The 12,476-nt window shown below is 46.4% G+C and overlaps 1 protein-coding gene across 2 annotated transcripts in view; it reads right to left on the reverse strand.

Annotated features, from left to right (window-relative positions):
• Positions 1-1,824: 1,824 nt before the first annotated feature.
• Dscam (DS cell adhesion molecule) overlaps positions 1,825-12,476 on the reverse strand; it is a 580,573-nt gene continuing 569,921 nt past the window's right edge. The window contains exons 33-34 of one of the 2 annotated variants that reach the window (XM_085832094.1): positions 8,698-8,760; positions 1,825-4,357 (exon numbers count right to left, since the gene is read on the reverse strand). In XM_085832094.1, the coding sequence (XP_085688220.1) occupies positions 4,002-4,357; positions 8,698-8,760 (419 nt within the window). In that variant the 3' untranslated portion in view covers positions 1,825-4,001. The remainder of the gene's footprint in view (positions 4,358-8,697; positions 8,761-12,476) is intronic. The other variant, XM_021184771.3, reaches the window with a different exon arrangement.

The raw sequence follows: 12,476 nt of genomic DNA on the forward strand, positions 1-12,476 counted from the left end.
TTGCAAGTCTGAGCTGGTCTCTTGTCTCTACAGAGTGCAGGAAGGGAGCTGGAGCTGCCAGTTTGCCAAGCAGACTGTGTGATGCTATGCAGGCAGAGAGCTCATGTCATAGCTGAGACTCTCTGTACTTAGGGTGCTTACCACACTCTCCTCTGGAAACTGAGGACACACGCAATTAAGACAAATTTCTCTCCCAATGGGGCGACCATGCCTAGGTAGGAGAACCAGTGACAACATTATAGGTAATAGATTTCACAGTGAGTCAGAAGATAATAATAAGCATGTATAAAAAGAGTCACTGTAGACGGGAATCCTGGGTCAATGTGGTGTGATATGGGGCCACCAGGGGTACGATGGAGAAGGTAAGAAGGGAGGGGATGCTCACCGACCTCCTGGATCCCAGAGACTAGTGAAGGTGTGTACGCAGACTTTCTCTGTCTACTGTCTGGACAGTTCCAAGTCTGAATGGGGCATCTGGCTACCCTGCCAGGGCTTTGTCTCAGAGGGAGAAGTTGTTTTCATTATTTACAAGAGAACCCATCTTCACTAACCAAGGACACACTGACTCTGCCTTTCGAGGTCATTTTCTATGCAAACTTTGTTGACCAGTAAGTTTTACCCAAAGTCCTTACCGGGAAGACATTCCTGACTGTTGGGTGTCTGTCTTTTATCACATACTCTCCAGATCCCGTTTGACAACCCTGGGAGGATCCTATTAGCTAAGATCCACCTTGTCTTCAGTCAGTAGGGTCCTATGGCTACAGGATCTGAAGTGGTCCTGTCTTACAAGGGCTTAGTCATCTCATCTCATGGCTTCTCCTTCAGCCATGACAAAAGCAGTCTTTTCTATTCCTTTTTGTTTTAAGCCATTGTTAAATGTTGCAGCTACTTCATTTATGAGAAAAATAGGGAAAACCTTTCCTTTCCGTTTCATTTCACCTGTGCTTTGATGGTCATTTTGGACCAATAATGGAGAAGAGGAGTTATGTAGTCTCCGGAGCACTGAGCATTAGTGTGTTTATCAAAGAGCCAAGATCAACTCTGCATTAAATTCCTTTAGACCTTTCTAAAGCTGGACTGTGACAAACTAGCACTTGGCTTCTCAATCCCAGAATGCTGTCCTGGTTGTTTTAAAATGGAATCCAGTTGTTCATATATCATAGCCCCAGGTGAGAAAGACCTTAATTGAGAAATTATTTGCTTGTTTTAAGAGCCTTCTAGGCAACGGTGTTCTCCTGTGTCTTATGATAGTACAGAAGTCCCTGTCACCAGGGTGCTAAGAGGATGACCTCAGAACTTGGCAGCCTAGCTTGTGACCAGCATCACATGATTTCACTATTCAGATCTTCCATCTTCTTTTCTTAGCCTTGTGGACATGAACCTAAGAACAGCATCAGGTAGACATGTGTACTAAACAGAAGTCCAGGATCTGGAGATTGCAGAAGTGTAGAACTCCATGTGGTTCACAAGTACCTCTACTTGCTTACATTATAGAGGGGCTATTTGGATGGATTAAAGAAAACCCAGTCCAGTGAACCACTAACTCTTCCCCATTTACCCCCAAACTGCTAGGCAGCAACTAAAGAATTGATCCCAGTTGATCATTCTAAGAGAAGATTATGTTGGTTTGAGAGCTGGAGTAATCCCTAGGACAAACTCTTTAGAAAATGAAAATAAAACTTTCCAGTATAGAACTACACTTAAGTTCCCACAGTCCTGTGTGAGGACATAGATAATCCATTGGCCTCCCCCAAACCAGAATAGAGACGGGAGGGTACAGAGGAAAACTCACTATTATTGCTGTAATAATGGTCTTTTAATTCTCAGCTCTACATCCCTTTGTAGACAGTAGTGTCAGACCCTACTTGAGACGCAGGGGTTGGGGGTGGGTTGTTACAGTGCTTGCATGTGGAATTCACTTTAATGAGAGGGGTTTTTTTTTGTTTGTTTGTTTTAAAGGCAGGAACCTTGCAAGCAATCCATTGCAGAGGCAAACACGTCAATTCTTTTATTTTTGTACATCTTGGGAGAAAAGAAAACTTAAAAAGAATAAACTTCCAGGTATGGGAATTCTACAACTTTCAGACCTATGAATGCTATGGTCTTTCTTTCTCTAGAAAGTTGTGCCTTGACTCTTCTGCATCCATGAGGATGCCAAGAATAAATTGTGCTCTGAAACCGTGGCAAGCAGGACACGCCACACTGTCACATAACCCTAAAGTCACAGCCATGTACCTGCTCTGCCTGTGCTCTGTATGTTTGAAGATCAGGAGGCATAGAGTCTGTCTGGAAGACAGATGGAAGGAAAGACGGAGAAGAGAGGCAGGGAGGGGGGAGTGGAGTGTTGTAACTGAGTTCTAGATAGTAATGACTGCATCTGGGTTTATGCTGGTGGACTTCATGGGGACACAGGGTAGGTCTGAAGAGGTACTTGTGTGTGTTGTTACTCAGATGTGGAGAGCTATGGATGTGGGCTCAATTTTTTTCCAGTCAGTGCCAAAACTAAAGTAACAGGCCTTGGTTCTCCTTCCCTCTTAGAGAAGGTGTCTGGAATGGGGTTTTGCTGCCTTAGAGGATGGCAGGTTATTTCTAAGGCACACTGTGGAAGAGCCAAAGGATGTAGGATATGGTACCTCCTGTTTGTGAGTAGGTGATGTTTGAGCAAGCCCCCTGGCAATGCACTTAGACACAGAGAAAGAAAAATAAGTACTTGGAATTTGGGGGATCACCCTTGTACATGGACTGATTTTTCTCTGGGTGCCAAGGAGAGGATCGGAAGTAAGACATCTGAAGACGGTCTGCTGTGAATCTGTCAGTCACAGTGGAGACCGGGCAGGGCAGGGAAGATGGGGCAAAGCATCTTTTCCATTTTCACACAAGTCAGGACTAAAGCAACTTCAGGGCTGAGCAAGTATCTCCTATGAAGAGACAGAGAATACTGGCTTTGTGTGACACACTGTCACTCAACTTGACATCACAGCATTAAAAGCAACCACAGATAATGCAAATGGAGCGTAGGGCCTTTGGATTTCTTCCAATAAAACTTTATTGACAAAGACCAGTGCGCTGGATTTGGAAATGGTCTGCTGACCCTACTGAGTTAGAGAGCAGGTCCTGCAACTGACATGGACCTGAGTCCTGTGAGGGGCTTAGAATACTGGACGGAGACCAGGCTGCCTTTGGTGTGGTTTCCATCCATGGAGTTGATGTTGTATCTTCTTGTCTCTTCCCAGCAACACCTGAGCTGTTCAGAACTTAGCATCTTTTTCCTAGATTGGGCACTGGGTCCAGCCATTTTGTTCACAAACACCAATATGAACAGGAAGGAGGCCCGAACAATGGATAGGGAGGTATCAGTAGACATGCAAATAAAGGCAGACCACCTTTTCTCTTTTATTTCGCTTAGACAAAATGCAAAGAGTGTCTCATCAAATTAAAAAATAAACAAAAAAGAAAACCGAATGGATTCCCCCCACCCCACCCCCTCACTGACAGCACTCATCCTGATTAACAACAGAAAATCAAACCGAGGGCCTGGTTCCTAGTGGGAAGGAAAGGTGTGCGAGGTGACGGAAGCTGTCCCCTGCCCCCACGTCAACGTCCCTCTTCGATTCACAAATAGGCTAGTTCCCCCCCCTGTTTCCTTTTTTGACTCTTGTGTGCTAGAACTTCTTCTGTTCAGAAGGTTTAATGAGTCCCCATGCACTTTGTAGAAAATCAGTAAAAATGCTATAGCCTGTGAAAATCATAAAACTGGACTTCTTTCCCCAAAACTCAGATGCCCAGGCAGATGGAGCCCACACTCAGACGGAAAAAAAGCAGAGTAGTCTTTGCGCTGTCTGTGGTTTCAGTATTTTCTTTCTTTCTTTCTTTCTTCTTTTTTTTTAATATATTTTGGCAATTTTCTTTAATTATAAATATCAGAATTCAGTAAAAAAAAGGTAGCTTTGATTGGCTCGTTTAAATTGTATTTACAACCGCTGTCCATCAGGCGCCATGTGTTATACCAAGGTGTAAGATTTTGCGTAGGGATTGTTTCCTTTCAAATGGCCCCGGGAGTCCAGCAGTGACTCTTGGGAGCTGCTCATTTTAGCTGCCTGTCCCAGCTCTGCACCCTCTCGCTGAGGTAAGGTGGCCACAGCCCCTTGTTGCCACGACTGCTGTCCTTCTCGCGTGGAAGAGGTGGAGGAGGAGGCCTCCATAGGGGTGGGCTCAAGGACCGTGGGGCGTTTCAGGGTCCGACTTTTCTGGGGTTCCAAGCACGCTTGTCCTAAACTCAGGTCCCTGCTGGTGCCTGGTGGGCCCCGGTTTAACAAGAAGTCCATTCGTAGGTATGGAGGCAGGTGTATGAGGTCGCCTGGAGACAAACACAAGAGAGTTAGATGGTTTCTTCAATTGCTTACCTGGGCAGAACACCTTGGGAGCTTTAGAGAAAGAGTCCCCACTGCACTGGGGACATTTCTTAAGACCTCATTAGAGTGCACTTCAGAGAGGCACCTGCAATGGTCTTCAGGCTTCTTTCCTATAGGTCACAGGACACTAGTTCTGCAGTAGGTGAGCCCGCCCAAGACATGAAGCTAACAAGGTCTGGACACCCTTACCAGAAGATCAATGTACACCAGAGGCAACATGTCTGTTGGATATGAACTGTGAAACCAAACCCCACATGTGATTGAAAGTATGGGTTGCCAGGGGTTAGAGGGCAGAGCCAAAGATGCTAAAGAAAGGGACTACTGGCTCTACTCTTGACCATCTATGGAGCTGTGTGACCTTAGGCAGCTGCGGATGATGGATGGAAGTGAAGACCACCCAGCCTCCAGCCTTCATACCAAGGCTACTCCCGACCATGAATCCTTCATCCCCTCTGTCTTGGCCATGCTGTGGTGGAGATCACAACAGCTTAGACCACACCTTCTTTTCTCCTTTAAGAGAACTGGATTTAGGGAAAAGGGGTACCTGATGCTAGCCTCCACCAACACCCCCACTTGTGGAGGCTTCCTTCCCTCTGGGATTCTCCTATTGTAACAGGCAAGGCCACCCTGGTGGCTTTCTCCCCACAGTCCCCTCCTTTCCCATGATGTCATGTTACCAGGCTCTAGTGTTCTGAGGTAAACACTGAGGTCTCTGCTTCTCTCTACTTCTTCTGCTCTTCTAGGTCTGTATTACAGTCCCTGGACCCTCCCTTCCTTCCCCTAGTCTTCTCTCTTAATCCCCTGGAGAATTTCCCAGGAAACCCCCTGTGTTTCATCTACCTTGTCATCCATTTCCTTTTAACTCCGAACTAACCGAAAAGACATCTGCAGCTTTCAAGTACAGAAGCCATTAACCTGGAGGTCACACCTGCCTCCAGTTGCCCTTGCTTCAACCCTGGTGATGTATGATGCTATTAACACTCTTCTGTCTCAGCTCTGTGGTCTCTCTCCCAGCTGCCTCTGTGCCTCTGGTTGCCACTCTTCACTCTCCTCTATTGCATCCCATCCGCCTCACAACACAGAACTCTCCTCAGCCTTCTTTGGGAGGTCAGTTGTTTGTGTCATCTGTTATCAATAGTTCTCCTTTCTGTAATCTCCTGAGTCCCAGGCATGGACTTTGGAAGCTTTGTGCACATAGACATCCACCCTGAATGTAAGATGCTGCAGTCTGTAAATCCAGGTCAGAACGACCAGTCCTCATAGCCTCTCAGATCCTAATATCCCATTCTCCTGTGTGGCCAACATTTTTTAGACATTAAAACCTGTCTTTTTGACACTTTCTTCTCCTGGTTACTCTATTTTAATGATATCTTTTGAATTGTTTTTTTTTTTGTGTGTCTATCTCCACAACATTGGGTGGAGTCATTAGTCCATTTCACCAACCCCTGCAAACAGCATGCTGGGATGAACCTCTGAAGGCAGCCATGCTCTGTAGCTTGAGCTGGACTCAGCCTGGCATTTAGTCTCTGCTATCCTGGAAAACACATTGATCACTTTCTAGCCTACCTGTGCATCTTAACTTTTCTCGATTCAAGACCCGCATAGACAAGGTCTGTGTGCAGCAGGTGGAGATGACCCCACAGGGGTCACCTGCCTATCTTGAGGCCTCAGGAACTCAGTGTCTTGGCACACATACCAGGTGAGCAGCTCAGACAAGAGTATATGATGGTAGTATTCTGTTCTCCAGCTGAGGAGAATGTGCAGATGAGAGAGGAATGAAGAGACATTGCATGGACTCATTGAGAGCCACCCAGTGTCGGTCACCCGAGTACCCTGGCCAAGCTCTCTGAGTTTGGCTCATGAAATTCAACACACACTAGTTCAATGCTGACTTCACACATAAGACTGAATCTTATGGAAGCCTAGTCACACTCAGTAAGTTGACCATGACCCTCTGGTGGAGTGAAATGACACGGTTTTACTATCCTTCTAAACAGGGCTTTGGGTACTTGCTTCAGACAGAGGCCACCTCTGCAGAGACTAATGTGAAAGGACAGGATTTGCTCCTGAAAAATAATTATAAGAATTTAACTTAAAAAAAAAAAAAGAAAACTTATGGTCTTAAATTTTCTTCCTTATAGTGATGGATCTATTCTTCAGCTATCTCTATCAAAGGACTAATTATGTAGGAACAAATACAAAACCATTAACAGAGACGCCATTTAGAAATGAGATAGATGGCTAGGAAGATGGTCCAGTGGAAAAAGTGTTTGTTACACTGTAACCACGAAGACTGGGGTTTTGATCCCTGGAATCCAGATCAGTGCTGGGTGGGTGTGACTGTTTGCCTGTAACTCCAGAGCTCTTATGATGGAGACAGGCTCTCTGGAGCAAGCTGGCTGGCAGGACTAAGCCATACTGGGCAAGCTCTGGGGTCACGTGAGCCGTCCTGCCTTAAGGAATAGGGAGGAGAGTGAAGCACACCATGCACGCATGCACAAACCACGCATACCTATGCATGCATATAAGTAGGGTGGAGAATCATTTTTCAATGTCAGGGATGCTTGCTCTATGAATCAATACATGCTACTGGACCAAGTTTGAAATGTGTGAAATCTTATATATGTAGTTCCCTAAAAGTGAGTGTTTATTCCAAGAGTCCAGTGAGCAAATTATATTGATTTACTCTTTTTTATTCCATTGTATGATTACCTTTACCCTGGTGTCCCAGTGTTTATGCAGGGTTGCTTAAGGGCTAGATTAAGATGATCTGCGACTGAGATCTGACTCCATCTTGCTGCTTGGGATATTTCTAGTGTGCTATGAACATACTTGGGCCTTGGTCTTCACCCATTCACTCTGCATCCTGGACAGTCATGAACCCTAAAAAGCTTGTAGCATCTCAGTCCCAAGCAGGTTACAGATTGCTCTAATTTTGGGATTGGGCAGATCAAGACAAATACATTTGAAATGAGAACAAAACGCCCTGTGCTGGCAAAGATGACTCAGCAGGTAAAAGCACTTGCCACCTTGCCTGGAAGCCTGACTATGATCTCCAGGACCCATATGGCAGAAGGAGAGAAAGGATTTCCACAAGTTGTTGTCTGACTTCCACACATGCACACTTATGCACATACAAGGATTATGTAAATAAATATTTTTAAAACATGGTGCCTAAGGTTTCTGCCTGTAACATCAGAGTTCTCTCTTTTGGTATAGTGACCAAAAAGTTTTTTTTTTTTTTTTTTTGGATAGGCTTAAAAAGAAAAAAAAAAAACTTAGAAGTGCAGATCTTTCATGATGAAACTGGAAAGATCATCACAGCTAGGTCTCCTTGTAGGTTCTGCAAAGCAGCTCTGAACATCTAATATCTCCCAAGGAACAGGAGTTAACAGGCAAAGCTCTATGGGGTTAGGCAGTTGCTCTCATTGGCTCTTTTTTCAAATGTAGACTGTGTTTTCTAATCAGCGGTCAGAGCAGCTCTTTCAGCTGTGAGAGTGCATCCAATGGACATGCTTAATAATGCATGGGCTTATGGGGAAGGAAACAGTGGTCTGCGTTCATGGTCAGCATTTTATGTCAATTGAAATCTAAGCCCACACACTAGTTAAATACCGATGGGGAGATGGGATTGTCTGGAAGTCTTTTTTAGATCCTACATTCCTCAGATGCCTATACATATCAAGGTCGCCACTGAGATGTCTGCTCTTGGAAGAGAAGGATTCAGGGTAGGAGGTGACTACTGGATGCTGACATCCTTGCCTGTCCTGCCTCCCTACCTCTCTTTATCATAAGGGAGACATTCATTCTTGACTCCGAAGGACTGTTAAGTGCATCCTGGAGGTTGGGATAGATCTGGGCTAGGTTGCTCCTATCCACTATGGGGAGGGGGGGTGCTATGGCAAGGCCTCCATTAAGTAGTTCACACATGCAAGTTTCATCACAGGAGTTTAGAGGTGGAGGTCTATCAGAAGTATGATAGAGCCAATTAGTGGTCTCTGTGGACACAAGTCCAGGACTCTGAATGTGGCTTCATCCAGAGAAGTGGCCTTTGCAGATGGGATGAAGTTAAGTGACCCGAGAAATGATCATTTGGATTTAATATTGGCTTTAAATCCGATGATGTGTGTCTCTATATAAGAGCCAGGCAGAGGAACGTGGGTGGTGCAGAGACACAGCGGGGAGAGCCATGAGGGGATGGAAGCCGAGCCAGAGTGGTGTGGCCACAAGCCCAGGGGTAGCCTAGAGTCAGCAGAGCTGGGGTTGGCCATGAATGTGCTCTTACCTAGAGCCCTCAGAGGAACATGTGTCAGCTGGTGTCTTGACTTTGAACTTCTGGTCTCTAGAACTGCGAGAGAATAAATCTGTTTTAAGCTCCCAAGTTTGTGGTGACTTGTCACAGCAAGCCTGGGAAACTGATACCTTTTCTTTATTGTCTGTGATGGGCTTAGGGTCTCCCCATCAGCAGACACGATCCCTCCTTTCCCATTACTCATATCTGCCTCCTCCAGCCTAGGGAAGAGAAAAGGTTGAAGAAGCTACAGAAAGTTCTTGATAATACTGGGAGCCCAGAGAAGCTCAGCTGAAGCAGGTGCTGGTGCCATCTGCCATCCCTCCCTCCTCTGTCAAACCCAAGCCACGGCCCCTTGCCTGCTCTCCTACCCTGCAGAAGCAGACCCTGTTGATCTGGCTCCAAAGACAGCCCAGAGCTTAGCAGCGAGGGCTCAGTGGATCTGACTTCCTCCTCTAACTCCACCACTGGAGGAAATACACCCCATGCTGGTCAGCCAGGAACCTCTGAGTTGCCCCTACTTGAAAGCACCAGCAGTCAGCAAAGCAAGAGCCCTTTTGCTCTGAACTCCATATACGTACCATGGATTATATACCAGGGTGCCACTTCTGGCAGGTACATATACCCTGGACATCCTGTGTGTGGGATCTGGTGCTGAACAAACCTCAGAGTCAAAGCGCAGTCCTCACACTGTCTGCAGAGAGCCAGGCTGCAGTCTGCACCGTGGCTTTGGGGTAAGTGGTGTTAGTTATTTAGAGAGAGATCAGGAAAGCAGAAAAACACCCATTCTAAGTGAAGATGAACATCTGGTCTGCATTCCATTCCTTACCCTCCATCTCCTTTGTCTCTGCTCACCCCACTGCCTACATTGTTTCTAGCTTCCTCCCAAGTTTCTTCAACCAAGTGAATGCCTCGTTCCCAAGCCAAGCAGGAACCCAGGCTCGATGGAAGAGACTTATTGGAGTCCCAGCTGGGCCTTTGAAACACAATCCATGATCAACTCGGGCAACTTTGAAGCACACACCTGCACACTCATCAAGACCCTTTGCCCTCTGCTCTTGGAGTCCACACCTCTGTGTCAGCAAAGCAACAGGACAGTAGGAAGCTGAGGCAGAGGTGACGATGTTGAGCATATGGTAGTGTGTGAGGCTGGGCTGGGTGGGATAGGGTGTGGTGACAGCCGGGGACTGGATGAGAGGCAGTCAAAGGAGGGAAGGGACAGTAGAGGACAGAGATGACAGAGATGGATACATGCAGGAAGATGGAGGCAGAAGGCAAGAAGAGGAAACACAGCCATAGAGAGATGAGAATTAAAGGTGGGGGTAGAGGAAAGCCGTGGAGAAGACAAGCCTCTTGTGACTCATGGGACACGGGGGAGGTGAGTGTGATAGACCTGTGCACTACACTCATGGGATACCCCCCTCTCAGCTTCAAAGATATTGCAAGACCACCTGAATGATACACACTTGTTCTAGGCACTCCTTCTTACATTCCCCCCTCCCCCTGGTCTTGCTACAGATGATAAATGGCACCTACCACTGCCCTTCTGGGAGGAGCCCAGGCCTTGGATTTGACTCACATCTCAAGGGAGGAGGGCAATTTAGCTATTAACTCAGTGCTGTGTGTTATTTTCTGATACAATGTTTCATTTCTCATCCCCTGCCGCAGACCTCTGGGGACCTTCGGTGACAGTAATGTTTCTGAAAGTCCAGATTAAGTAAGCTGGCATCGATTTCTCTCCTTCTCCTAACCAGTCAGCATACAGATGTAATTACTGCCTCCCTGATCCCTCGTAGACATGAATCCTGCTACTACAGCCTCTCATCCATCAGCACCTAAGGCTCAGAGCCTGTCATCCTCCACCAAGGAAGGGGGCAGTCAGGCCCTGTCTGTCCTGATGGTGTGCAAGCTGCTCTATGCAAATGTTGCCTCCTTTTAGCTAAAAACTTCTTGAGCTTTCCCAATCTATTCAGGCTCATACACAAAGCCTTGTGTGTCATATCTGGAAAGGGGAGGGCAAAATCCATCAGAATGCTTACAGAAGTCCTGGAGTGGGAGTCAGTCTTTCCACCTTGTCCCTGTCCCCTGACCCTATGACCAGTTGTCATACACTACACAATCAGAAGTATCTGGTTTTGGCCAGTCACTGAGGTTGACCTCACCCCTAGAGATATGTGACATTATTATTATTATGGGGGAGGGGCCAGGGAGGTATGCTACTAGCATCTATGGGCCAAAGAGTGGCAGGTTATCAGGACCTGCAGCATCACAGATAGCCACCCTGCCTCAAGTATTGATGTCACTGTTGTTAGGAGCCATCAGTGTAAATGGTGAAAGTTCACAAAATTGTAAGCAGGCCCTTCTTACCTTCTGGTTCTACATGGAACATACTGAACTCAACCTGTGTAGGATGCTACCGTTTACAGTGTACCAGCCCATGGGAGCTTGACCTTCCTGGAAGACTATGGGAAGATGAGTCAGTCATACAGTGGTCAGAGCCAAAAGACCAGGTGTTTTTGTCCCAGTGACTCTGGTGAGGTGGTTGCTGAGTGAACTGGAAGGGTCAATGTTTGCAAGTTCACACTCATCTCTCCTCTGCTTCCAAACAGCTCTGGGACTCCCCCCCACGCCCCCGCCTGAAGCACCACAGTCAAATACAGGGGCATTGACCCTGCTGGAGCACCATAGTCCAGGGCAGGGGCAATGAAATGTCTTCAGGTTTTCAGCCTGACAGAGTCTTATGCACTAAGCTGTGTCACCTATAACATGGGTAAAGTATATCTGCTCTGGAAATTGTAGGGCTAGCGTGTCCTGTGGAAGAAATAAATTCATGCACTTTCAGGGCTGGGCATCACGGACATACTGTACTCTGAAGCTGACTTTCCTTTTTCTTTTGCAATACCTTGTTATCCAGGATCCAGGAAGCTACATAAACACTGTCCCAAATTCATGGAAAAGCTAAGTGTACCACAGTTCTCAGGGACACAAATGGCCCCCTGGGAGTCATAAAAGACACCTTTCATCAATTTCTAACAAGGTTTTGATGTCTGCGCTTGGAGGCAGTTGGATATTGATGCAGAACTAAGCAGCAGAGGGCATGTAGACCTAACAGTTTCAGTGATGACCATGGAGATGAGCCTTGTAACAGTATAGCTAAGGAGCTTGTGATGGAAGGCCACTGTGGACTCTGCCCTCAGCCCGGGCAGACGGGATCTAACACGTTCTTAGTTTAATATTAATGTCACACCACGGTAATAAAAACCCTTGTAAAGCGATCTCTCTGTAAACGAGTCTTCACTCCCAAACAGCGACGAGGAAAAACACTAAATAAATAATGTGACATTAATATCAGAGGGCCCAGCGTTTGGGCTCGGTTACTGTTCTTGGCTTGTGGTTTGGAGTCTTCATGCATTTTTAAGAGTACATTGATATTGTGATCTTCCTATGTGCTGATGGATTTTACAAACTACACTGAGGTGTGGGGTAGGACTTTGACTTGGTCACAGTTCGATAGTCTTCAGTAGTAAAGTAGCTTATATCATATTGGGATCAGAGACTCTTATTTGGACGAGGGTACTGAATTTCTTACTGGGAACACTGGGAAGGGACGTGAGATTCTAAGACAGACATAACTCTCCCAAGAGACCCTCTCAGGAAGCACACACTGGTAGTCTGGGCTGGGGCTTATACTCACTCAGTGTTACAAAGCAGGTTAACAGTCTCAGCTCCCAACCACAGCAAACAAAATGACAGACTTAGGTCCACCCCACAGC

Source organism: Mus caroli, unplaced genomic scaffold, assembly GCF_978045245.1.
Source record: "Mus caroli unplaced genomic scaffold, Mus_caroli_1 scaffold_17, whole genome shotgun sequence".
NCBI classification, from domain to species: Eukaryota; Metazoa; Chordata; class Mammalia; order Rodentia; family Muridae; genus Mus; species Mus caroli.